The 27945-nt window shown below is 43.9% G+C and overlaps 2 protein-coding genes across 2 annotated transcripts in view; both read right to left on the bottom strand.

Annotated features, from left to right (window-relative positions):
* Nucleotides 1-22539, bottom strand: part of LOC143359215 (uncharacterized) — a 28803-nt gene extending 6264 nt beyond the window's left edge. The window contains exon 1 of the mRNA XM_076796993.1: nt 22224-22539. The gene's annotated coding sequence lies outside the window, so the exon portion shown is untranslated. The remainder of the gene's footprint in view (nt 1-22223) is intronic.
* A 446-nt stretch (nt 22540-22985) lies between these two features.
* LOC143359201 (uncharacterized) lies at nt 22986-27151 on the bottom strand. The gene is made up of 7 exons (XM_076796971.1): nt 26327-27151; nt 25339-26039; nt 24764-25078; nt 24385-24706; nt 23996-24314; nt 23486-23658; nt 22986-23277 (listed from the first exon to the last, which is right to left on the bottom strand). The coding sequence occupies exons 1-7, from the start codon at nt 26552-26554 to the stop codon at nt 23236-23238; spliced, it is 2100 nt and encodes a 699-aa protein (XP_076653086.1). The 5' UTR covers nt 26555-27151; the 3' UTR covers nt 22986-23235.
* Between the last annotated feature and the right edge of the window lie 794 nt (nt 27152-27945).

Below are 27945 nucleotides of genomic sequence, written 5' to 3'. Positions count from 1 at the left end.
GGGAGGTACCGAGGCCGGCGTACCGAATCGATAAAGTGATTTCCATAGCTTTTGCAACAAACGAGCGAACAGTGTATAACGTTGGGTGCATAGCTCTCTCGGCTGGTGGCGAGTTGGTTGCCAGGCAGCCAGTTTCGCCCAGGTAAAACCGCTCCTCTCTCGTTTCCTCCTCTTCTCTCTCTCTCTTCTCTCTCCCTTCTCTCTTTCCCTCTTTCGCTGTATCGCGTCCCGGTCCCGATACAAACGCTATATTACGCTTCTATTGACGTTTGATATCGCGCGCGGCGCGGAGCGGAGCGGACCGGAGCGGCGCACCGGCGCGCAAACTCTTTTCACAGAGGCTGGGGAACCAGTTCTCATACTGACACAGAAAACCCTGTTTAAACGAGACCGGCCAATTACTTATTCACGGACCGATATTACCAGGCTCTCTCTCTCTCTCTCTCTCTCTCTCTCTCTCTCTCTTTCAGTTCGGACCGAATGGTCGGTGAACTGGCGAGCATAATGAGCACTGGTGTCGGGATGAATTTACTTCTGGTCTGTTTGGAGATGCAGTAGAAAATATTTGGAATCCCGCCGAAAATATTGCAAAGTACACCGATTTCTCTATATATGTCGCCGAGGCCTGGGTGATAAATGTCGCGGAACTATCCCCACTAACTCGGGTATGTCTCCTGCACGATACACGACGCTGCCCAGACCCGTGTTGTTGACATATATCGAGAATTCACTGTGTTTTTTGTGGAATTTGTGGGAGAGATTGTACTCTGGAAAATATACTTTTTAATGTGATTGATCAAAATCACTCATCAAAATTGAACATACGAAGTTACTTGTAAAACACATTGGCATTATTTACTATGTATAAATTCATCCCTCGATCCATTAAAACGGCTCGTTTAATTTTTAATTCACCTTGGAACGTCCTCTGTAACATCGATTGATTTATTTCTTATGATTCCAATATTTCCTTACCACAAGAACGTATGCATAAACATTATTTCAAGCAGGATCACACGTATTCAGATTAGAGTAAACGCGTGGCTCAGTCAGTCAGCTATCAAGTTTGACCTTGAGATAACGAAAAGAAAACTAAACGCGAAAGAGATTAAGATAATCTCGGGAGACTAGTGAAACAAAAATTCGTACATTTTGCAATGAAAATAAACCTGTGGAAGACACGTTTAATTATTCATACGTTTCGTTATTCGTCCAAGTATTCATGAGCACTGTTACGTGCTGTAAAAATGGCTGAACTCAGGTCTGATTCATAGGCGATAATGAGAGCATGTGATTGCATACTCAGTGATTTATTGATTGCAAAGTGAATGACTTTTATTCTTTGGTACGAGTTCAGTGTTAGCTAATAACTTCCAGGAAGGTATAATATAACAAAGTTTCCTTTTACGAGTTTCACAGAAACCGAGGAAAAAGCGTTTTATAATCTGCTGTAATATTATACACTGAGCAACGATTATGAAACGTCGAGTACGCGGGAAATTTCTCTTTCCAAAATACGGTGTAATTTTCCGTAGAATTAGTTGCAAGCTATAGAGCAGTTCGTCCTGCGATTATGTGGTCCAGATTAAGATCGAATTCCGGTTCAATGACGCTGCTGTGACGCGATTAATAACCGTGATCATAAATTATTGGGTGGTCGGATACGCTCTGCTGCCCTGGCAGATGAGCCTAACCGCTGTAATAATTATAGCAAAAATTCTGACGGCCTCTCACCACATTTTTGACACTCGATTCCCATATTTTATCTTCTGACGATTGGTCCGAACATTTTATACATTTATAAATAAGCTACCAGCCGTTTAACTTCAGTGTTGCAGCATAACATTTAAAGTTACAATTAATGGTGCTTCCCGGTCAAATATTAAATTGTGAAAATATTAGAAGAGATATTGTTACATTATTTTCCTACAATTGCTGAAAGAGGAAACAGATTTCCATTTAATTTTCGTTTCCTGCAATTGCCTCGGAGAATCTTTATTTTGCATAAAGACCCACAGTCCTTTAATGACATATTGATGCTGTGCAATCGTTAATTAAATATATTGTAATTAATACGTAATCTATTGACGACACTTTTGCAGGAACGTTCCCCAGGAAGGACGCCGCTCATTTTAATAATTGCCCTAAGTCATGCAGTTTCAATGATCCCGGCGATAACGAAACGAAACAAGGACTCGTTGAGGCAACATCCTTGGAGGATTACACGATCCTTATTCATGATCCCGCGGTTAGGTGCTCGCCCCGGGATTTTTAATTAACGGACGCGCGCAATAAAACTATCAATTAGATAGACTGAAGCAGACCCAGGACCACACAAAACGATCATTAATTAGCTCTAGAGGGAACTAGATAGGAGAGAGAGAGAGAGAGAGAGAGAGAGAGAGAGAGAGAGAGAGAGAGAGAAGATGGGTGAACAATATTACGAATGAGAAATAAACAAAAACGTGCCGAGTAGCGGACGGCCTCGAAAATATACAGCGCATGATGAAGCAACGTGTAAATGAAGAAAGGTGGAAACGTCGAAAGATTACTATGATTATAGAGGGGAGAGTATGCATGTAAGTGCACGTACGTATAGAGGAACGTCTGCTGCCCGAGTCATTAGCAAGCAATCACACCCAAATTGGTGATTATCTTCGGCACGTGATTGCACTGATTAATCACGGTCACTGGGCCTCGGTGGCTAGGCTTTTCGTTGAGCTACACTCATTAGGCTGCGCCGCGTATTTATCAAAGTTACACGGCGCTATCATCAATTATTATTCTTGTTAAATTCACCTTATATACTGACGTGGAACTTCTGCGAATCTCCGGTAAAATGATACACTGCTGACCCTGGATAATATTAAGTCATCGTGTCGATTCAAAAGATTTAATTGAGCAATTTGCGTTCGACTCCGAAAACATTTTTTAAGCTCCATTACGGTCCATTAATTGATGAGAATGTAATCAATATACAGGGTGTCCTTGAAAGGGGTAATTCCTGAAGTCATTTGAAGAAACTTTTTCATTTTCAAAGAGGTGCAAAATTTTTTAGACACTCTGTACATTCAATGGTGAATGCGAGCAACATTTTCATTGATGAGTGCAACACCAATTGATTGATATTCAGACATTTTATCACTTTCTCCAAACCATTTTTCAAAGAGCATACAGCTCAAGATTAGGCCTGATTTTTTATAATAAAGAATTTGTAATGTCCCCCGTGAGATGCATGTCCTGTGCAATTACTAGCAGATCTTTATGCAAAATAAAAATGTTTTATTTGAATTACAACAAATTGGGATAAAATAGAAATTTATTTCCTTTCTTGATATGTTTAATAGGTTGAAAACAGTATCGTTAAATTTTTCCAGTATTGTTACTGTTTTGAATTACACTTACTAATTTTTCCCATAAATGCATAAAATCCGCCGTCTAGTAATTACAATTACTATCAACATGCGGAACGATTTTTCAACTAAACTACTAATTATTATTGATGTCTCCAGTGTTACTAATTTTCTTTTTGCGTGTTGCAGGTTGAGAAATGCGATATGAACGCTTGTCCAGATTACAATTAACGTTAACAGGTACAAATTTATAAGTAAACGATCAGATTGATATATTTATCTGTTCAGCGTTAACGATTGTATGTTTTGGAATTGCAGCTTGATAAATGGAGTGTGAAAGGTTTTTTTCGGGCCCGGTTATCAGCGTAAATAACGCCGCAATGTACCGTAAGCCGACAGAGGAGCCTTCACGCATGGTGAATCGAAGTGAACAGGACACGGGGAACAGGCGCACGATCGATTCCGTGGCTCGTTATGGCGTCTGGTCGAAAGTTCGAGCGAGCTGCGTGCATTAATATTTCCGTTATTGCAACCACGACCACCGAGGTTATACCTTTCACACACGGGGAATAATAATAATACCGATCCACTAACACACCGGGCGAGTCCCTCCTCTCTGATCTATCGTTTTCCACGCTCTCCTGCCCAGTCATCGGCGTCGATGATCATTTAATTAACCCGTTCGGCGCCGTGATTAAGTTATTTCGCTCTGCTCGATCGAGCTGCCCAGCTACACTGATGAGACTCGCGGTGTAATTTATTTAATTCCTCTCCTCGATCGCGTTCAAATTTTTAGAAAGTTGGGACACAGATATCTACCTAGATAAGGGTCCAAAGAGCTTAATTGAAAAAAAGAAAAAAATATTTTAAAGCGCAAGGTACCTTATGCGTCTTCTCTGGGCAGATGCACCGACCAAAACTGCAATGACCAGAAGACTCCGCCTCCACTGAAAGTTCTGTGAAAACAATGCTTTATTGCCTCCACTATGTCCGCGACCCTATCCGTCTATCTCCTACACTCATTATCCTCCATCTTGCAGATCTCGTCGGCCGAAAATTCAAGTAACAATTAATAAGATTGCCGAGATTGCAGAGATAATCGGGCAATTAGCCTCAATTAAGCCGCTAAAGGAGTCTTGTGTAACTAGTAATTGAGAGCCAGCTTGATTCCCTCGATCCCCAAGGGTGCGATCGACGCGTCCAATAGATCCTTTCTCACAGACCGAAATTTAGCAACGAGTCAGATCACTGTTCCAGATCCTCTTTGAGATTCCCACACGAAATCCTTTTGTCGAGAACTGTTGTGTATAGATCACCGTGTCTTAATCCGGTAGGATCACTGTTCACTGCACCAGAATTCAGTTCGTATGTTAGGGCAATATTCCGGTGGTGATGCGGAGAATGATTTCAGCGTTTGTTCGGGATCGAAGGATCGAGTTAGAGTTAGAGCGATCGAAACCGCTCGGGACCGTGGTCGCGGTGCGACTAAACGCCGATTCAGGACTTTCACTTCGAGATCCATGGCCCTCCGGTCCCTTCTCGATCAGATTATCCACCGTACGCCCACGCTCTCCACTCTGAATCATGATCGAATTGTTCTTACGCGAATAATACCGTTCGCCGTTGCGGATAGAGCGGCCTGGAATTGTAGGAGAGGCTCTGGAGGAGAATTATGCTATTCCTGGCACCTCCGTTCATTGCTGGATCGTAGATCTTTCCAGTAAATAATTTTTGTTCGCTTCGGTTGCGAGGAACTGACGCCAAGAAAAATTATTACATTATAATAGGCTTCAGGAAAATTTCTATTCGCACAAGCGGAGCCACTAGTAATACTAAAATAAGATCAAAAAATATGATTCTCAGCTTGTTGAAATTATTACAGAAAGTAGCTTTTGCAGTTGATGCAAAAATATTTTCTGTCCCCCTCAAAATACATCTACCAAAAGATTTGGTAAAAGAAAATTAATATTAAGTCCTGTGGCCATTTTTTGATGACCTCGTGGTACAGATATTGTAAGCAAACTGATGGAAAATGGTTTTCAGGATCAAAGATTCATCCTGGAAGGCAGAGCAGAACGAGGCAAAAGGCTCGATGGTGTAATCACCTTTGACGAGAGAACAGCCGCGGATCCTCCTCCTTTAGATCTATGGTGGATCAATGCGGGGGCGGGGGAGAGAGGCAGACGGGTTCACCTTTCACCCTGGAGTAACTGTACAACGAGGAAAGTCAGGGAATGGATTATGGCGACGGAGGTGAACAGCTGTGACTCGATATAACCTGCCTCGATTACGTTTCTGATGCCGACTCGCCTTCGAGTATTAATTTCCATTTGCCTGACCGCGCCGGCGATGCCTCGCGTTTAGGCTCACGAGATTCGCCTGACCTGCTGCCACCGCCATACACATTTTACCGATCAAATGTATTTATAATTGGCAATGCCGTCAGATTTTTTCTGAGGCAAGAACAAAATTCTGCACGAATTTTTTTGCAAAGAGAATGCAATTCTGAAGAACAGAATTATACACTCACTGCAGAGGTAATTTTTGATCGGGAATGGAGTATGAATTTTTAATTTTAAAATAGGGTGTTTTCAGCAGAGAAATGATTTTTTAATTTATTTGCAGCTCAGAAATGGAATGAGAATTTTTCTGGGAAAGGAATGAAGTTGTGTAGCTGGGGAAATAATTCCTCCATAAATTTTTTACTGAAATGAGGATAAAAATGCTGAGTCCGTCCATTAAAAACAGCGACATAGTGAAATATTAGTATTGCGAACAAGTAGCCGGGTTGAACAAGGACACCTTGACCGACGTGTACACAAAAGTGAATGAACTCCGGCGAGGTTGTTATCAAAGTTCGTCGAACGGTGAACGGCGCGCACCGGCGAACGAAAAGGAGTCGTTCTTGCGTAATCGCTTTCGTTTGTTTTTCAAATATGCACGGTCCGGTCCCGATTCACCACGGAAGAGCAGAAAACGCTTCCACGAGGCACGATGCGATCCCCGTGGCTGATAATATCGGCCTGTAGAAACCACCATTTGTAGAAAGGAAAATGATTTGTTCAACCGTTTCCATGACTCCACAGTCCGAGCACATCGGTAACACCTAGTCGACTTTCACGGAACCGAAAACGAAACTGCAATCTTTTTTTTTCAATCGGACAACACAATTTTTACCATTTTCCAAACGTGAATTCCAATGGAACAGAAGCCTTGATTTCGGCGGACGTGCCCACAAAAATTATTTCGATTGCAATTCACTACTTTCCGAGATAAAATCGAAGTAAGTTATTTAATGAAATAAAATTTAAATGTATGGTACTGAGTAATCCTCCAACTTTCTTGCATTTTACAGATCCTAATCAAACACGGTACAATGGATATATTAACGTCAGAAATCATTTTAACACCTGGACAAATAATTCCGTCAATATGGCAGTGAACGTGTTGAAAAACGCTTGAAACCGGTCAGGTGGATAAAATTGATTTTTAAGCGAGCTATTTCGTTCCTGTAATTTTCGGGGAGGGTTCAGGTGAATTAGGCTGTTTGCCCACGTGTCTGTGAACCCGTGGTAAGGTTACGACCTCAGCTGGCGGGTGTTTCATGTTCGCCGCGAAGTCTCCGCCGAAGGAAACCGGTATTAAAGTCAATGAGAACTGGTTCGTGAAGAGAATATGATGTCACTTTCGTCGCGAGGCTCGAGTCTCGAGGGCACCAGAAAATAATAAACAGGGGTACGCACCGGGAATGGTAATTGGAGATTAGATACGATTCCAGTGCCATGATCCCCGCCCTCGCCCCCCCCCCCTAAATCGTCTGGTTCCCCCATTTTCTGCTCGGTTTGCTATAGCGTCTCGCATTTTCCTTGGCCTTATTCCCGGGCGATCACGAAACGTGTTCTTTTTACGGACGTATGGGGACTATCGCAAGGCTCCGACATGTTTCCTGCACGTCCGACCACTTCATCTTCGCAGAAATAGTCGCGCGAAGTACCATTTACAATTTTAGTAGCAATTGCCTTACAAGGTTGTGACGAAACGGTGTGCACATTCATTTATAAAAGCTGCTTCGATTTTTGTCTCGCTCGGATCGTGTTCGAATTAATTGTGGGGCTCTGGTAAAATCTGGGAAAATGGTAAAATAATGAGGAATTAAAATTCATTTTGCCCAACGCTGTCTGAAGCAGGAAAGTTCCCCAGACCCTTGTGCGAGACTGAATTTTGGGTCCACCGTATATTTCGTCTCGGAGGACAATGGGTTATTCGGGGATTTTATGAGTGTCGAGTTTATTGTATCTAATTACAATGTAATTACAGATAGTATAATTCCGGCGCGAACGATCGTCGTGAATCATCGTCGGCGTGGGTCTCCTAAACATACTGGCAGCAATTCGCAGCATTGTTCTCCCCTGAAATCGAGGACGCGGTTCAATCCACGGCGTTAGAAAATATCGTACGAGCCTCTCGAGTTTCTCCTGTTGGCGGCTGCTCGGGTCCGTCGCTTTCGTGTATCATAAATAATCCACTTTTACTGGTAGCTGTAATTGTTATAGCTCTCCGGGTTCACTGTTACCAATTATCCTCGGCGCGGCGTATTCATACGCCTCGAAGTGTACACAATGATCGCTCGAGAAAGCGCCGTCGATGACAGTGGTGGATCGCGTGCTGTTTCCTTGTAAAATCGAACTGCTTTCGATTTTGCAACAACTGCGCCGAGCCTCGTTAAATCCTCCGATATTCCACTTAGATATTAAATGTGTGGCACGATGGAAAGTTCGAAAAACAACAAAATGCTTCACACCGATGGTCCTGGACTATGATTCATTGTTATCTTCGATCGTTTTAACGAAAGGGGGGTTACGTCAGAGAACAAATTTCATTCGAAACGCCGCCGCCGCCGCCGGTTTTTCAATCTTTCTATTCGCCGAAGCGAGATCGCGATCAGCAGGAAGTCGTCGCGAAATACTTCGAGAGGCGACACGCAGGCACCTTCCCGATACCATCTATCGCTTTTCGAGATTCCTAATTAGTACGGTTTTCTAAAATTATTTTGCATTTTTCCATCCTCTGCAAATCCCTCGAGCCTTCCAGTTCCCAGGACAGGTTCCGTTCGAACCTTCGTGGAAACGCGAAAAAAAATCGTACAGCGGATTTTAGAAAGTCATTGTAAAGGGGAAGCTCTGCTCTTCAAATCCGCGGTGGTCTCATTCTCGTAGAAAATTTTTCCATGTTTCTACACACGTCTGAATTCGAGTCACTCTTGACATAAAACGTGCCTTAACGTTCGTTCAGTTTCCTGTCTGCCGTATCGCGCAAAAATTTTGTAGAGAAAAACGAAAAGACACTGTCAAACCAGAGACTTCAGGCTTTAAAATAAGCCTGGGCTCATCGTTCTATCGTTTTTTTAAACCGAGTTATAACAATTCCGAATTTTCCAGAAGTCAGAAATCTAGTTTCGCAACAGCTCCTGGAGTCCCTGTGCAATTAAAAATATATTCCAACTTGTTCCGCCAATGTGTCGACATTTTGCTAAACAGTCCCAGCAAAAAGGACGTCCGGGAAGCCGAGAAGGTTGCAAAATTCCCAAGAAAATTTTGTCTCCCCTTTTTCTTCCCTGTCCGGTGCCAAAAAGCGAATTAAAATAGCAGGCCGCGAGACAATCGCGAGCGATCAGGTTCCCCGGGCCGGGCGTTGCGAAATAGTTGTCCGCGGGTATTGTGGTGCTAATTATTTCGCAACAGGTCTGCTGGACACACAAACCCCGGAAGTCGAACGAAACCAGTCGGTCACGGCGTTTATCGATTACGTTTTTGCCAGGGGCCGCGTCAAGAGTCTGTCGGCTCTAATTGCGATCGATGACCGAGTGCTGGATTATTTTTCGGTGTTCGATGTCCACGCGTTTCTTTTTACCCGTTAGATAACCGTCCGATGTGCAACGTTACAAGCGTGTTACAACGTTCATAGAAAGCTGCCACCCACGACTGAAAACCTGCAAACCAATAAATGCTAACGGGGTCTCTGCGGATGGCTAGTGGTGTCTCTACTCTGTAATTTCACGTGCAATCGCGTCCGAGACTCTTCATCGTGATCTGATCGCTTCGTCCAGGTTGGTTGGAAGCTATCTTGTCCATTGGGAGATCTTCTTTTACCTCTACTGACCTGAGTTATTATTTTCAGATTGCTGAAGGTGGATACTCTCTCATGGGGAACCTCTGGACGTTTCACGTCATCCGAGAGGATCCTGGGATGTTCACGTTCATCAGAATTGAAGGCAGTATGGTATTTTAGGTCTGCGATTGACCCTCGGTCCCACACCGATATTTTACTACAGTTCTCCTTCGATATAAGACGGCTTTTCGTATTTAGGATGAAGGTGTCACAAGCGACAAAAGTGCTAGGGGGTGGAACTATTTTGCTTATACAATCGCAAGAAAAAATTCTCAAGAGGATATTTTGTCTTCAGGTATTTAGATCTTGCAAAATCGAGGAATATGTTTAATTCTCAAGAATCGTTACTGATTACTGATTTATTACAGATTGAATATTGGAGTAAAAATTGTGAAAATATTCCCTGATCAGAATCATCGTGTCCGCTACGTCTGAGAATTTTTGCATATTTTTTACTCTTTGCAAAATCGAAGAAATAAACCTGACAACACTGAGGAGTACGAGGAGCGAACGGACAAATGGTTCGTAAGTGCATCGATGAAAAAAGAATGGCGGGGTCAGAGGTTGAAAAAGATGGGGATTAATCGAATCCGTCTAGACGCGTATAAGGTGATTCAACTTTGATGGACAAGAGAGGCAAAGCGGAGGCGACGGGCTGGCTTTTCTCTTATGTAACGTGGACTGAAGTTTCTGCTCGGTGTAGCGTGTACATAAGCCGCCTCGCAACATGCAGCCTAGGCGGAGGAGGCATTGTCTCACGTGCCCGGCCGAGTTATTCTCTTTGTGACCCCGGAGGCGAGCGAAGTTTTCAGACTGGAGCCTCCATTGAGTCCAAACTTTGCGCCCTGATGTGTCTCGCTTCGGTGCTGGAGTCACAATAGAGCATCGGTCCTCGATTGTCGGCTCCCTCGGCTGCGACACGCTTTGTCTGACAATTTTTATCACCATTTTCTCCACTGCAAACGAATGATAAACAATTTTGGTACATCCACTAGTTTAGAAAAATAAGGGACCACTTATCCTCTGATTTTTGCTCGCGAAGTACAAGGACACAATTTGACATTTTTCGGCATTTTTTTACAGTGGATCGGATCGGTAGAAAATTTTTATTTTTTTACTGTTCGTCTGTGATGGTACGGAGTACTCGAGTAAAAAATTTGAGCTCGATAGGATTTTTTTGGCAAAAGTTACAGGCCCATTTGTGGACCCTTTATTACACGAACTTTTCTTTGTGATGTTTTCGCATTTGAACGTGCAGCGTTGGTTTCTAGGCGTTAGTATAGACAGGCATACTTTCAGAAAACGAACGTACGCTTCCTTCTAGAAGTTAATTAAGTTTGATGATTATTGGAAGTGGCCGCAGATGTTTATTAAAGAGTGATTTCTCGTAGACGCTTAAAAATGACGGTGGATCGTTAACTCGGCTGGAGGAATGACGAGTATCGTCGAGTCATTCCGTTCTTTATGTTTACTTTGGCTCGGTCGTCCCTTCCGTGCCGGACTGTTTGGAACCCGTTTTTTGAATCGTGCCGCGCCAGCCAGTCTCGCTTGACCTCCACTGGCAAACTGTTGTCCCGAGCAAAGTACCTGAGCATTTTATTTCACGGTTCCTCTATCAAGCCTGTAATCTCAATAAAAATAATAAACCTTGATCGTACCTTCGAGCTCTTCAAAATAATTGTATTTACTTCCCCTAGACTCACTTTGACTTCCATAGGTAATGCTATTATATTAAATAGCTACAGGATAAGAGATTCAATTACTGCCAATTACTCTGCCTACATTAATTAGACTTATTTTTAAAGAATTCATTTAAAAATAAAATAAGTAGCTTTAAAAATAAGTATAATGTAGGAACAGTAATTGGTACCCCAACGGTAATTGAATTCCTCTCCCTATTTTATGTACTTTGAAGACTACTGCAGACAATTTTTATTTTGCAATAAATAATAACAGTTACAAGGTTATTAATATTATTATATAATTTTCAGGCTAGTGTTGTACTGCAGTCTCAAATTAATTGAAGAGGATTGAATCGGATTGTAGAGGATAAAGGGGACTGTGATTTCGCAGGACACCTAATTTGCCTGCAGGAAGTCCAAAGGTGTTTTCAGCGTTGGAAACGACTGGTTCCCGTGGAAAGTGAACGGATCTTCTTGGTCGTCGATCCGAGTCCTGGCGAGAAGGAGGAAGAAGCCTCTGGTGAAGGAAGTCGTTTGCGGTCGACTGAATCGGACCTTGGACAGAGAGACCGCCTCTCCCGACAAACCTGACAACAGGTCTCAGACTCCTCGGCCCGAGAAACAACTGTGAGCAGAGACCGAGAGAAGTCTCCTTTATCGGACAATGTTCGACCATCCACTAAGAACGAGATCTCGCTTCTGGGAATCGATCTTAACGATCCTGCCCGTCTGGATTGAGATCCATTCACCGAACTCCAACTCTTGCATCCGTAAAATCAACCACCTGTTCCTAACGTTCTCAAAAATCCCCAAAAATGTAGAAACCCACTTCTGACACTGAGAGATCAGTCTGAAAAATTAGAGTGGCCTAGGTTAATTTAAAAGCCCCTCAGAAATTTGTCGAGTGACAATTGTTTAGTGAAAAATGTAGTAACATGAAAAGCCTCACTCAATTTTGCCATCTTCTTTCTCAGGTACCACCGAAGATATTTGAATGAAACAAAATGGAAAAGATAGCTACGTGTCAACTGTATATCGGATATTTTTTCCGAAGATGTAACTCAAATTTGAAAGGTGGAAAAAAATTGTTTTCTGGAAGAGGTTTGTGCAAGCATTCCTCTGACTGACACAAGCCAAATAATCACAGAAAATGCTCTGTCACTGAGACCACGAGCAGCAAACGTTCCAGGTTGATTTGCAACATTGTTAGTAGCCAGTAACTAATTTGCATGACTCGAGCAAGCGATCCGAATTAATTGTTCCGTTATGTGAATGTTAGGAAACGCGGTGGAGGCTGGTGAACCAGAAGGAACGACACAATCGAGGAATCCGTGGTGCTGTTTCTCCCTCGTTTCTCACGTTAACGAACTGTCGGGACGTTCCACGTGGTTGGATCCTGGATCCGTGATGAATTGATCGGTGTAACACTCTGCGCCTAACATCATATGCACCGGTAATAACCGGCGAGAGAGATGCATCGGTTGCGCAACATCGAAAACAGGTTGAATCACGGTGCGGTGGATTTCGCAATATAATCATTTGCATCCTTCTCCGAGGGAATCGTCAACGCTTTGAATCATCCAACCGGAGTAGATATTTAATAGTCGGTTCTCCGTAGAACTTTGAACAGTTGAAGTTCATTGAACCGGGCCACGAAAAAACCTTGAACAACTGTTCTTCCTCCAGGAAAAAATTCCCCAAATATTATTTATCACTCTATACATAAAATTGGATGTTACACGAGGCAGTAAATAATTTTTAGACAATTCTTAACGGCCCAGAAGAGACAGTTCTGATTAAATATAACCATGAAGTCAATTGGGAGTATTTGAGTAGTACCGGTAGTGAAAATTGTAGACCTAAGCGATAGCAGCTTGTTATAAAATTGCCGCGGATTTTGGATAAGAGAGCAAAGTCCTCAGACGCCAAAAAATTAATAGATTTGTCGTTCATTAGCAATGCAGTTTCCTAATGACACAAGGCCCCGTCTCAGTGGTAACCGGAATGGCAGGATTTCAGCCACAAAGTGAACGTTCATTTAGCTAACCACGGTTGTCAAATGATTGCTGCCAGTACAGAGGCAAGCCGGCATGAGCATTGTCGGCAAGAATCATTATAACACGGCACATAGCCGGTTCGAATTCGTGAGATCAAGTGCCTTTCTTCCAGACCTGGTTACAGCATCGAATTCAGAAAGCGAGCCAGACACCGACGGCGTATCGGCTCACGGGCGGTTTTTGTGACTGCAGAACCGGAAGCACCGGATTGGTGGATGGAAAAATGCGGATTGGTCCGGCTCGGACACGGTTCCACTTGGTTTGACTGGTCTATCTAGGGAACCGCATTTTCTACTGAAGGAATATTCAAATTAGTCCTCTGGCGATGCAATTTTCATTATTTCTACTTGAAAAAAATCATACATGTACTTCAAATACCATTAAACATGTGTACAAAATCCCAATGCGAAAGGTTCAATAGTTTCTCCGAAAAAATTCATACAAATCCGCCTCGGACACCAGAACAGCTCAACAAAGTAGACAATGGTTTTTAAGAAGTTGCTGTCCCTTGGGAACCAAAACTGCCAGCAATCTTAAATACTGTCGGCTCTACTCTTGCCAGTCGCAAGACCTCTTCACTGAAAAGTGAAGAACAGAGTAGCAAAAAAGTTCTATAAAAGTTTTTGCCGAGGTACGACGAAAAAGTGGTCCGTATTTAGGTGTCAGGCTATTGTTCGATTTTTTAGGGCGCCGGTATTGGATCAGATATGGAAGGGGTCAAGCGTTCGCGCGTGTCCAAGCGTCTGGCAACGAATTCGCCGAGTTTTTCTGAACGGGCAGACATTGGATACTGTACGGTGGATGCTGGATGAAACCGTTATGCAACCTGCGGCGTGTAAAAGCGGTCTTTGCTCGCCCGGATTCCCGTTGGCCTGTCTCCGTGTCGCTCCTGGCAGCAGGAGGAACGACTATGGGAAATAATAGGCCTGACCGATCGCGTTATAGATCTCTTAAGCTGATGAAAAAATTAATTGAAAGATTGCCGGCCTGGCGAACTTAAAAGAAAAACAGGAGCGCAACCTGTAATTGTCACTTTGACACGGGAACGCTGACTGGCGAGTGGTTTATCCCTCTGCAATCCTACTTTTACTCGCATGCTGCATGCTGGATCTCTTTAAGTGCCTGTGTAACCTTTTTTTTATTCTCATTGTTACAGGTTAATGTTTTGGGCAAGGCAAAGTGTGAAGAAAGATGTGTTGGAATACACGGAACACTGGTCCTTTTTCGTAGATAGCAATTTCAGCTTCTTCTTGTTTGGAGTTGGTCTTTGAAGAATTGTTTACAAGAAGAAGATCGTTCTTCGGGAGAACCGCTGTCGAATCGAAAGGGTTGCGCAAGCGTTCGACAACCGAAGAACTGCTTTTCACCGCGAGCTTAGCCTTCACTTTTTTCCATACCTGTTTCTGGCGCCCACGCAGTCGAAACGACCGTGTTTTGTCCGAAAAGTTCGTGTAAAACCTTGTCAGGCAACACGCAAGGTTTTGTGATTCATGGCCCCTTGGCTATCGATCCTTTGTTTTCGACAGTTCGACCTCTCTTCGGACATAAGATTGCTTTTGCTCGAGACTTTTATCGATTGTTACTTGTCAGTGTGGTCTTTTGTGTCTGGGAGTCATCGACCACCGTGACGGTCGTTCTCTGATTGGCTTACATCTTCCCCCATACAATTTTTCCCCTCTCCCTTAACCCTTCGTTCTCTCTTTTTAAAATCCATCAGATATAATCTTTGAAACCTACAGAATAAATTCTGTAACCTCGGGAAAAAACTTGGAGCTTAAACGTTCAGAGCTCGTGAGAAAATTTTTGGAGTTAATTAAAAAAGAAATATAGAAGCCTGTAGAAGAATAAGTGTACTAAATTTTGAACAGGTATTTTCGTATCAGTCATTGCACAGTTAAGTTCTTCCTTTTTCCCTGTTTGATCCCTTGTCTTGATGTATTTACGTTTGGAGCTTCCATTTCCTTTCCCCCACCATCGTTCTGCGTTCCCTATCCGAATTTCTTCCTCTCCTAATCTATTTATACTTCCTTGTTCCTACTCTTTCCCGAGGGCCGGGGTATCCCCTTCGTCTCGCCAACCCTTTCCCCCATGAACAACAGACGGGGGAAGGCACGAAAAGCTGCAGGGCGATTTATGATTGGATTTAAGGCTTGTGGGTGAAACCTTTCTTCGCACTTTGGCGAGGAAGTTGCTATTATTGGGAGCCCTGCAGCTGGAGGAAACTTTCTTCCAGGCTTTTCACTCCACACAAAACCAGAATTTTCAATATTTCACGAGAAGCGGAACCATTCATCCGACTACCCTGCGCATCCTCAATTATTCCAACCCCTTTTCAAACGATCAGCAGTCGGTCCTCTGATGAAGGTATCAATCAGAATTATTATACAATATTCTATTCAAAATTGAAATTAAATTCTACATAAAATTAAAATTAGAATGTTTTTCCAGATTGCAGCGACGATTCGGAAGGGTTCGAAGGGCTATAGAATATTTCTGCAAGCTTGCACGCAAGCTAAGGATCAGCTTCTCCCAGTTAAAAGGAGTGTGAGTGCCCGCGGTTCCCGAGGGCAGATTCGACAGCGACCTCTGACTCACGATCATCGTGGCAGGCGAGAAACTGTCAGAAAGTCATCGGCGATGAGTCAGCCTGTTTTCGAGGGGCAGGGAGGGTGCGCGTAATGTCATCACCCGGAATTAATGTGCAGCGAGGGTGAACGGCCTAGCATCGAGTATCAAGCATCGACAAAAACTGCCCGCCAAAACATCTGCTGACTATCATCGGTTCGATGCAACAGTGTAAAAACTGACGACACCAATTTTTGCTGTCGAAGCCACACACTTCCGGGCAACCATTCTCTTTATTATTTCTTCTCACTCGCTCTGCGAACAAGAATGTTTCCTGACCTGAGTCATTGTCTTCTAGGGTCCCCATCTTTCCTGATGATCAGAGTCATTCGCTGATCCTTCGCCCAGCGTCAGCCTCTCCAACTGGATTACCTTGCTCCGTGGAACCTCGGCGCCGTGTGACTTCACCTTAACTGCTGCCCACATCATTCTCCCACAAAGGATAATAAGCGCAGCTTTGTTGATGCGCACGCTGCTATCTTGTGACCCCAATTTTTAGCTGAACCTTCCCTCGCTTGGAAGAGGACTCGCATATTCTGCAGAATGGCACACCTGATTCGTACGGGGTATTTTCGTGACGCTTGTACTGTGCGTGTAAAGAAAATATTGTGGAATTGATGAATCCACAAATGGAATCCTTGGTTCCCTTCAGAGGTCCCAAGGCTACAGTTTCCCCCAGACGGTGTATTTTTAGAAGGTCTGAAGTGCAAAAGGAGGAGCGGGCGAGAGAGAGAGTCGGTCCCCATACAAAACGATTCGATTTTCTGCTTGTTTTATCCGTCTCGGTTTCATGCCGCTCTTTCTTCCGTCCAAAGCTTCCTTTATGTTTCCTCCAGCCGCAGAACTATTTTCGTGGCCGGCGTCTCGACGGCTGTGGCTCTTCCTCAGTGCCATAGGGAAATCGTTTAACCCTTGTGCGTCGCCCATCCATTCTCTAGGCTCCTCATTCTCTCTACAAAATTAAATCTTCCTCCTCGCTACGAAATTTCGAGCATAAATCTCCAAACTCACACCAAGTGCCTTTCTTGTCTTTCTATCATTAATTCTTCATAGCCGGACATAGGTCGGTACAGCAACTTTACCTATGGATTTTTATGGCCAGAAAAATTTGTACAGTTAACTCATTATTACTGTAAAATGGCTCCATAATTTCAAAGAGATTGTTCCAGTACACTGCTTCTAATAAATTAGTGAAGATTCGTTGATTTTCGGCAGTTCAGGGTTGAAAGTTTCTGACCAAAAATTGGAATTCAACAAAAGCCACCACAGCAACATTATTTACGTTTCTATTCAGCTAAAAAAATTTGTATAGATACTTCGACAGTGCACTAAAGCATCCCTACAATTTCAAAAATTTTAGTCCAACAGATTGTTTAAAATAAATTCTCAAAGGTTCCCTAATTTTCAACAATTTACATCGGACTCCCCGTGACATCGTGGGCAGTCATCATCATCCGATGGTTTCGTATGGCCTTCCAGCCCACCGTGGCACATTTGGAAAGTCCATTCAACTGGAATCGAAAATACAACAGAGCCCAGGGACGCATCACGGTGCTTCCAGGCCCTAGGCACACCGGTGCCTAACAACATTATTGCATAAGCCGGCCCTGATCAAACCTCCTCTCACGTGATACAGTTTGCAGCGCAGCGGTGTATTACGAAATCCTCTGTTGCCCAAGATATCCTATGTGTCCGGTAGTTTCTCTTTGTTCCACTGGCTGCCTCCTGGATAGCCGGCTATCTCCGGCTGTGTGTACATACATTCTCACTTCGCGCCATAATTGCACGCTTCTCGCCGTTGTTCTCGACTCGCTGATCCATTTATAGGCCCGTTAGGGGGGCCGAATTACTTTTTCCATTATTAATTTTATGTAATCACCGCCCGGTACTCTTAATTGCCCCACTGGAGCGGGCCAGTGCACTCATTCCGACCTTAAACACCGTTTGTGCATATGAAAAACCAGAGGAAGGGGGATGCACTTTGCTTTTTGAATTTTATAAAGGAATTCTCCATTAATGTTTTCCGTATTTCTGTACCATCATCAGCAAATTATATTTTAAATATTAAATTTCAGGAAGTTTTACTATTTTTTTGCTCGGAGGAAAACTAAATGAATAATTTAATAAATTTGTGTGAAAAAGCATTGAGGTTCAGATGACTTTCAGGAATACTGCGGAGAATGACAGTGCTATGTCGAGAATTCGTTGGAAGAACAGTGTGCAGTGTCTTCCGGAAGAAAAAGTGAAGGTGATCAAAGTAAGGATGATCTGCCTCCTTGAACAGACTTTGTAAAAAGGGAAAATTACATTTTCTCCGTGTTTTTTTTTCCCCGTCTGATTTCTTGCAATTGATCGAGCGATTGTTCTTCCACGTTGTAAATCATCGATTGCTCAACGAGCGAGGAATTGATTCCGCGGTGCTGCAATGACTCGGTTGCACGGAACTCCCGACGATTTCTCCTCTGGATGTCTTCGACTAATTAATGTCGTCGCCTCGCTCGCTCATTATACACGACCTGGGACTACGGTCGTGCAAAACTTTCAATAAATATAAAAAGATACTGCAACGGACTACAACTGTAGATCGTGTTGAAGGGACTCAAACGACGTAAGCTATTTTTTCCGACAACAATCATATGTCTGAAATGTATGTAAAATACTGTACTTATAAATTTGTGGAATTGATAAGTTTACAGCACGTCCCAGAGGAGTATGAATGCGCCCACGTCCCGACTCATTCATTCACTGTTCCCGATGATCCAGAACGCGGCTCCAGCCACCGATAGTAATCAGCCCATGGTAAATATAGCCGTCGGAGGGTCGTGGACTGAAGTTCACAGGCGATCGATCGGAAGTTCTTAATGGCAAGTGGACGCGCCGGCCGGTCAGTAAACAGTCGGATACGCTTAATGTCACCGGGACCATGATAACGGGACGATCGATCGCGGCCGGCTAAAGCTGGCACCGTGATAATCGTGCTGGATATGAACCTGATCCTCGAATTAACCGTGACCTTCGTCGGAAAAGGTCTGACCGGTAGCACGCATTACTTAAAGGTCGATGAGTCGTTGGGCAGTCAGGTACACGTCCGGAGATAAAATGGTCCTTTGAGAATGATGCGCACGTGGATACCATATTTGTTAGGTGATGACAAGTGAACTGTCAATAATTGGGTCAGGCGGTGTCGTCGACATTTATTTCTAGGCTTGGAGCTTTCTAGATCAAGTAAATTATTTTTTCAATACGATCAAGTAGTCAATTATAGTCGTTTAGGACCCGCATCTGTTTTACCTAAGTCCTTAGGTGAATGTTAGGAGCCCTAGGCATTTATTTCGAGCGTGAGAGCTTCCTAGATTAATTCAGTAATTTTTTAAAGTAAAACGTCACAGTCGTCGTAGGCTTGTATCTATTTTCCCAGGTCCCTAGGGAAAAATTAGAGGTCAAGGCACCCTAGGAATTTGTTTGCATTGCTAGACTAACTTAACCATTCAGCTATTGTGCCTAGGGAATTTTGAACGGGGGATTAATCGCACAATTGTCTTCACAGGTCAACATTTATCCTCCCAGGAATCTAGGGAGTACCTAACTGCAAAAACAGGTTTTCCAGAAGAAGCAACGCGAAGATAAAGGCCTGCACAGTCGGTTAAACGGTCTGGTCCCTGATTTTATGCTTCCCGGAGGAAAATTAGCCCGGAACAATGAGTCGGTTTGAAACCAGCAAAGTGCGCGTGCTCTTCCAGGTCAGAGTTCACGCTCGGTTGATCCTGGTGGCTCGAGAACAGGGTGCCATCTGTGTATCTGCTGGTTCACACGAGGCACCGTGGCACTGGATGTGTGTCATCCACCTTATCACATACTACAATCAATTAATTCCATTGTCATTGTGAAGATACAACTTCCCTAAACCAGGAAGTCAGTTGATACAATTGAAATTCGAAAAATTAGATTGACTTCGGTGGTAACGTTTAACGTTTAGGCGAAGAATCGTTTGGACTTGGTTTCTAATCTTCCTTCAAACACTTTCAGGTTCAACGTACCGCAGGCCGAGCAGAACCACGGCTGTGGCATCCTCGGAGCGAAACAAAGACCCATAGACCGAGTCTCATTAATCTGAAAACCGCGGGGATTAGCGGCTCGGGCATCCCACAATCTCTCATTCCCTTTATTAATTACCGTCCCGGTGGATTCCGCGATGCACGAGGAAGTTTCTTGCTTTGTCTGGCCTCAGCCCTCTACGAGGAAACACGTCCAACCCCCCGCATATGGGCCCCTGGGACTCCTGTGCCGTTTCACACGGCCGACGTCATCGACTGTCGCGATTAGGGTCGCCGGAGACATATTAGAACCGTTTCTTGCGCGATGGCGCCCCATGGCTGAATGCCCACTCTTCATTTTAAAAACTTGTGGCCCAGTGAAACACCCACAAAACCGGAGGAAAAAACTTTAGGCTCCTCAAAGGCAAAAGAGGACCACCAAGAAATTGCAGAACCTTAAAAAAATTCGCAAGGCCCTTGAATAATTTTTGTGACCGTGGAAAAGATTGTTCATTGTCCTACAAGAAGAGTTTAAGGCCTGCAGACAATAGGACCTTGCTAAGAAAAATTGTAGAACCTACGAGAAAAATTGTGAAGTCCAGAATTGTGGTCGGGATGACAGACTTTGTACAATGGTTCTGTAAATGTTGAAACGTCCTGGTTTGGAGAACTTGGACGGCATTTTCCAGTGACGACCTCGGTCTGACGGATCGTCGTCGACGTCATAGTCGTCTCAACCTCGATCCCCACTCCCCCCCAAGGATAAGGTCTCTCCCGCGAATGGTCTCGATTACTTTCGCCGTTCGAATTTCTAAGGAGACCGCCACACTCTCGCGCTCTTTTTTCCTGCCTCGAAATAAAAGCGATCGACGGGAGAAATTCGTGAGAATCCGTCTCCTTAGACTTTATTTAGTGAGCATCGTCTTGTGGATTCAAGGTCATCCGACGAACCATACTGGCTTGGAGAACATTTCGGGACGGTCTGCGAACTGGATTTTAGCTTCTCAAATTCTTCAACTTTGAGAATTTTTTCCATCGTAACGGCAAAATCTACTGGAATTATTCTGACCTGGATCGATTCTGTAAACCCTCCCGAATACAACAGTATATTTCCCATCACGATTATCGACATCTAAATGTGTTTAAAAAATTTAGTTTAGAAACTGTATTTCTCAAATAATGAGGGTGAAACATTTTGAAATGAATCAACATCGACTCAGCGCTCAGTATTTGAATTAATTGGTACGATTATTGTGTTGGGAATGAAAGGGTACAACGACTTGATCCTCGCTCCTCCCAGTTCCCATGTAGATATTTGTTTAGCGGAGATTGTTAAGCGTTCGGTGTCGGATTGCATGCTCTCATTTTCACGACACACAGCGCGACACTCGATCTTCTAATTAGTCCGCCCAGTACGGTTTAAACGGCGGTGTAGGATTGCATTGTTATCTGAAAAATGACGGTCCTTCCCCGTCGAAACACCGTCGCCGGCTGTTGAACTTTAATTCGAACTCCGATGGATTAATTAATTGGCTGGCGTCGACGGCGACGGATCTAAGGTTGCACAATTTCAATTGATCCGATGAACCTTGACACAGTATATGCGGCTCTCTGCGTTCCAGGTGTGACAAGGTGCATGTATATTTAATCGTCGAGGGATCGTAAACCGGCTGCCCCGACTCTCTGATGTCATCTATTCGAATATCAACTCTCGGTTAACAATTAACTATTGTCCGATCCGCGTGGAACTCGATTCTCTCCTCCGATACCCATTTCATTCTAAACTTCTTTGTTTTATTGTGGTAAGCTTTCTAATACTTTTATTGCCTGCTGAATCGAAAATATTTTGTTTCTGACCATACTAACCTCGACTGAAACGTACCACTGAGTTTGCAAAATTTATTTCAGCGCCAACTCAGGAGCTGACACACTATTTCCACCTGAAGCTAACTGGACTCGGCGTAAAATAGGAGACGCGACCGTTCCTGGAGGCTGACATTAAAGTCGGGACTGTCTGGTGAAGTTTCTAGCAGCTTTTCCAAGTGAAGATTGAATTGAGTAAATGTCTAACCGTACAGAGATGACTAGAAAAATTGTGCGCCTTTCAAAAATTCAAAGATGTCCTACAAGAAAAATTACGAAGACATTGTGGAGCCTATGAATACGTTGTAGGAACGAGGAGCAAAAATGGTGTGGTCCAGAAAAGTGATGCTAGCTGTCTAGTTAATGTCTAGCCAATAATAATGTGACAGGGGTCAGTAAGAATCCTCAGTTTTGTGGAAGAATAAATTTCGCGAGACTCACCGGAGTTGTTTGACCCCAACCGGGCCAATCCCTTTAAGATTTTTGAATGAACGTCGTTGGTGAAGCACTGATGAACTTCGGGGGAAACGTGTGGCAATTTCGCACCGACCAAAACGACGTTGAACCGAGGGTTCACAGAGCACAGTTGATTCGAACGCGATCGTGCAGAGGTTCGCCGAGAACTGGGGAACAGGACGAGCAACAGCACGTCAATGAAAGAACGCGCCGGCGATCGGCGTCGCTCATTCGAGCGTCTCCTGCACGTGCGCGCGTGCAACACGCACGCGTGCACACGCTGCAACGGGTACCGGTCTCTCTATCTGCCCCTTTTTTCGGGGATAATATTAAATATCGATTCGCCAGCCAACGCCGACAGACATTTCATATTCCCTGTAAATACGGATCGGCTCAACTCTGACTTTTTAAACCCACGCGACCTACCTGTGACCTTAAGGGGTCTTGCGGTCTACAGCATCCTTCCCTAGGGCTTGTAATTTTTCTCAAGAAAACAAATGGCTGAAAAATCGTACATTTTAACTGTGCTTATTTTGAAGGGTGATTTCCCTACTTTCACGTCCCTCCACCATTTTTTTTCTTTAACAAAAGTGCTCCGAGATATCAACAAAGATGCGAAGCAATGATCGTTTACAATATGTAAACGATCGTGCCGAGTTGAAAAAAAATCTCAAATATTGATCTACGATTTTTTTGTAGTCTTCCAGAGTTATGATAGAATTTGGAGAAAACAATTGGGACACCCTGTAGAAATGATTGTTTTTATTCACGGACAACGTACAGACACTCTTAAACACCAGAAAATCGTTCACAGCGAACAACTTCTGTGATTTTCATAATTCACAAAATTGTTACGATACAAAGGTAGAGATAGCAAATCGAACGCTCGGAGAGGATCATGTTCAGCAAGCACACAATGGGAGCAACACCGTTCACTTCGTTACACAGGAACAATGTTGATTTTTCTACGTCGAGAGCCGTGCTGGCAAGCATCTGATCACCTCGACTTAATTGTCGCCTTCTGCAGCTGGCGAATCGTCTGTAACGAAAGAGGGTAAACTCATTAAGAACTTTCGAGCGACGAAAAACTTCGTCTTCCGACGGAGAACAATTTGTTGTCGTATGCGAAGTGTCATTGTCTTCGCGTTGCTAAGCACAAGTTCACACTTTCTACCGGTTGATAGTGCCACTTTTGCTCCGGCGTATCGCTGAACAACTGGGACAGTGTTGACAAACAATATACGTACTCTCTTGGCATCCTCAAGATTAGCAGGCACGTATTTAGCGTTCACGGTCTTCGCTAGACTACTATAGTCCCGGTAAAGTATATACTGGTCCTTCATCCATTGTCTTATCGAAGATATCCTCTCTTGGAGACCAGCCATCTCGTTGTTAGACTTCAAGTTCTCGCTGGTTGGATCTGCACAAAGTTACAAAATGAGGACATTGAACTCTAGGAAGGACCCTAAAAAATGGTAGATCAATTTTTGAGGGGTCATTGTAAAGGGGAGACTCTCCTCTAAGTTCACACTGAAAGAAATTTGACGAAAAAATGTTTAAACCCTGCAGTGTCGAATGAATTTGCAAAATTTCCAAAGAGCTACCATTTGCACATTGTTGTTGTTATCGCTGAACAAAGCCGTTCTAAAAATAAGCGATCGAGGGGTGTCAAAGTAGGAGTATCATCCTTCGAAACAAGCGCAGGTAGAGAACGTCGTCAGATTTTTTTACACGAAACTGGAGGAGTTAAAAAATACCCGGTTTCTCGAAGGCGGCGATCTTCGGGAACTCGAGAGGCTTGAAGCCGCCAAGTTTAGAAGTCCCAGCAGGATCCCCTATTCCGTATTCAACTCTGGTGTGCTCCAGTTCCAGCAAATAATTCCTGATATCCTCGCGTTCCTGTTGCTGTCTGAAGACGGCAGCCTGCTTCCGCAATTTGCGCGCGTGCCTGCAATCGAACCGTAACTGTTTTTCCTCCAGCTTCATACGGTTCGACGTCTTCCTGGCTTTGGGTGCCTTCGAGGACCTCTTCGAGGTGCCTTTTCTCTTCTTCTGATCAGGGCTGGAGATCTTGAGCTGTGAGAAAAATTCAGCATGACATATTCGGCTTCCGAGACCAGGCTAATTAGTATAAAAGTGTACTGACGTTGTCCAGGGAGCTTGTCCTGCTGTCAGGGGCCTCACACTTGGCTGAAGGTAGCTTCACTACGGTCCCATACTTCTTGGTGTCCTTGGGGAACCTGTGTCTCCTAGCAATGGCGTCTATGGCGTCTCTGTTCAGGTTCCTCAGGGTCCAAGTGACGTCTGAGGTCTTCGGCGTCTCTCTCAGTAATTTCTCACTCGATGTACTGCCTGTGTCCCCGTCCTCAGCGTGTTCTTCAGCTTCCTGTTCTTCGCGTTCAGCATCTTCGTTCTTCGAAGATTCCTCTTCAAGATTTTCCTTCTGCTTCTCTTGGTTGGAGGTCTCTCTGAAATAATTTCTGATGTAATTACTGCAAGATCGAAGGTTTACCTTCAAGTCTTACATAATAGCTGAAGAGAAGCTTCTCTCGCTGTGTCTAGTTGATCTCTCCTGATCAGACGCTTCAGGGGATTCACCACTCTTCTCAGTGTTTTCGTTCTTCCTCAGCTTCCTGCCTCTTCGAGGATGCTTCCTGGGAGTTGTTTGCTTCGACATCTTGAGGAGGCTGATGGGTATTAGCTCTTCCACGTTCTCCGTCGTCCTCACGTAATTCGACAGCTCCTCATCAAGTCCAATCTCGCATTCGCTGGTGCTCTGCACTATTTTCGGAGGGACCAGCTCTATGATCTTCTTCTCCTTTGATGGAATCTCTTCAGGGCTGGAAAGGGAGCATTTCTTAAACGTGAGTTTCATCATCTAGCCCTAACTCATCAGGTATCACCGGGAGGAATAAAATCTAATAGAGAATTATTGAGAACTAGGAGTTTTAATAATTCCTGGTGCAAGGAAAATTATATGGGAAAGATTTACGCGATGCCCGGGTCAGTTCAGACCCTCCAGAAACTGAAGAAGCAACGTCCAAGTTAGAACAGACCCAGACATCGCCATCTGACGGCCCAATTCGGAATCGCAACGCACCTTTCGTCGACCGGAGTCTTCTTGGCGCTCGCAGGCTGCATGTGGACAGTGATCATGACCTGCTTCACTCCAGACCTAACCGACTCATCCCTAAGCGCTTCCTTCGACTCATCATCCACGAAACTTGAAGAACCCGTCGAAGAGGAAGCCTGCTCAAAGGTGTCGCTCTCGTATTCGACCTTCTGCTCCTCTTTGAATGAACCATTCGACACGTCGTCATTCTTCTCCGATGCATGATGTTCAGAAGCTACTTCACTGCTCTCTCCACTTATCCTAATCGCTTCCTCAATTGTATCTTCTTCAACATCTTCCTTCAACGACCTAACACTGGCCTGAGTCACCCTTTCTTCGTCATCAGCTACTTTCCCATCGCTCTTCCCTGTCGAGGTCTCCTGCACCGATCTATCCACCTCTGAAATGATTTCAGAAACCCCTGATGGCTTGGACAGGATCGTTGCTACCGAGGATTCATCTATGCTCTTCTTGATCTTGGATTCAGAGATGATGCTTTTTAGGGAGGGTGTTAGGTCTGAGGGTCTTCTGAGGGACTCCTTGACGATTGGAGGAGTCTCTTCTCTTAGGGGCACTAGTGGCTCGTCCTCTGGAACTAGGTCCTCCGCGGTTTCCCTTGGAGATTTCTTCCCAGGGCTACTTTTCGCACTTAGGACATCGTTTGAAGTGGAGCTGGGTTTCAAAGACACCTGGAAGACCGAATTCGGAAGTTGTTCAGACCATCGACCTTCGAGGCGTGTCAAGGTCATTGAAAAAATTGTCATAAAGACATCGCAACATGACTGTCTACCTTACTATCTACATCTACCTCTAATAGCCAACTACCCAATAAATGGCTACCGCTTCAACACGAAAATGAACCTAAGAACTTGGACCCTTAATGACCAACTAATTGCCTTGGTCCCTAAATCTATCATATTTTACAAACACGTGACAAACGTTAGCAACAGCAAGTGCAAACCCAGTCCCCATGTACCTTGGACCCCGGACCATCATCAGTGTCACCGATGTCGGGGGTGTTAACGATCGCGAGTGCATCAGGTGATTTCCTAGATTCAGCAAGAGGCTCCCTAGGCGTGACTTCAAGGGACGTGTCAGTGCTGACGATGCTCTGGGCCCTTGTGGCCTCGTTACGCTTAATGTTGTACTTCCTGTCCATCTCCTTGAGCCGCATCAGCGCGGCAGCCGTCCTCGAGCGCATCATCTTGCCTTTCTGTCAATCTCGGAAGCAGCTACGACACCTGGATCGACAGCTTCACTGGCTTCACTTGTGGATTTTCATTCAGTCCCGACCGGAACGGACTTGTTCGAGAAGCCGTTGCCACGGGAACAGTTCGTACACAATGCGATTCGAAAGCCAATCCGCTGTTTAGGCTCCTTTGAACATGTTCCAGTAATATGCAAGCTCATTGTTGGCTCCAGAGTCCACACTTTGGGACATTTTACCAATTTATTGAACAGAAAAATGTCTTCGACTGCTCGCTCTAGCAGGCAAACCGTGTCTGATGAACCCAGTTTGTTTGCCATGTTTGCATCATGAGAAGTCAGTAGAATTTCGGAAAGGCTGAAGCGAGTCGATGTTGAAGACCGAATGATTGACTGCCTGTGTGATATTGTCGATGTATGTAACGGGAGGTGTTATATTTCATTTTCTGCGGTATTGTGTACTAACTGACGCTCTTATCGAGTGATTAGTGCGTCGTGCGATTACACAAGTGTCTGTGGAAGGACGTATGCGACCTGACAGACCACTGAATCGGAGGATATGGAAAAATGAATGGTTACGACATCGACTGTACAATTATAAAAATTGTAACTCATGATTTAACGTTGCTTTTATTGTCCTCAAAATATGGAAAGCCTACAATTATATTCCCTGTGTTTGGAATACTATGAGATTTCTTTATCTCATTCTGGGATTAATTTTGGTCAATTTCTAAAGCTAGTTCTTGGACTTCTATTCATACATTTTATTCTTAGCCCTTACAGTGAGGAGAGAATTTTTTAAGAAACTTTTTAAGTACTTCGTTCTATTGGAACATTCTATTCTATTCTCTCCTCTCCTAAAGGGGCAAAGCATTGAAAACCAAAGTCAAAATGACGGATTCTAAAATTTTTAAATTGCGAATATTGAGATTGTAAAAATGCATCCATGATCAATTATTTAACAAATTGATTTTTTTGGGAATATATTATTAAAAAAATGGCTACAAACTTTGATCGATACATTCTTGTTATTTTTATAAAGTAATGTAAAACAGTCATTTTTAGTGCTCCGTAAACCTAGTGTTAATTACAGTTCTATCATCCTTAACACTAGAACGACCGAGCAATAAATGCGACTGACTTATATCGCTTTGTAACAGTGACAAGACTGTGCCCATTCAGACTTCATACAACTTTTATTGTAATATGCGCTTCAGTGAAGAGGTTCATTAAAAAATTTCCGATGAAAACATTTTTACAATTTCAGTAATTGTAAAAGAAAAAATTCGGAACCAGTCATTTTGACTGCTCCGGTCGTTCTATATGGTTCAAGAATCACAAATCTAACAAAATAAATCGTTCTTCCGCAACCGCGACGAAACATTTGAA

This window comes from Halictus rubicundus, chromosome 11, assembly GCF_050948215.1.
Source record: "Halictus rubicundus isolate RS-2024b chromosome 11, iyHalRubi1_principal, whole genome shotgun sequence".
In the NCBI taxonomy this organism is placed as follows: domain Eukaryota; kingdom Metazoa; phylum Arthropoda; class Insecta; order Hymenoptera; family Halictidae; genus Halictus; species Halictus rubicundus.
Note: the sequence above shows the minus strand (reverse complement) of the source record. Positions and strands in the feature narration are given on the sequence as shown.

What these genes read in the sequence shown, in the direction of transcription:
- LOC143359201 (XM_076796971.1), bottom strand. Translation starts at nt 26,554, where the DNA reads ATGATGCGCTCGAGGACGGCTGCCGCGCTGATGCGGCTCAAGGAGATG. An exon ending in ATGATGGTCCGGGGTCCAAG is followed by an intron (nt 26,040 to 26,326) that starts GTACATGGGGAC and finishes TCGGTCTTCCAG; the next exon opens with GTGTCTTTGAAACCCAGCTC. An exon ending in AAGACTCCGGTCGACGAAAG is followed by an intron (nt 25,079 to 25,338) that starts GTGCGTTGCGAT and finishes CTCCCTTTCCAG; the next exon opens with CCCTGAAGAGATTCCATCAA.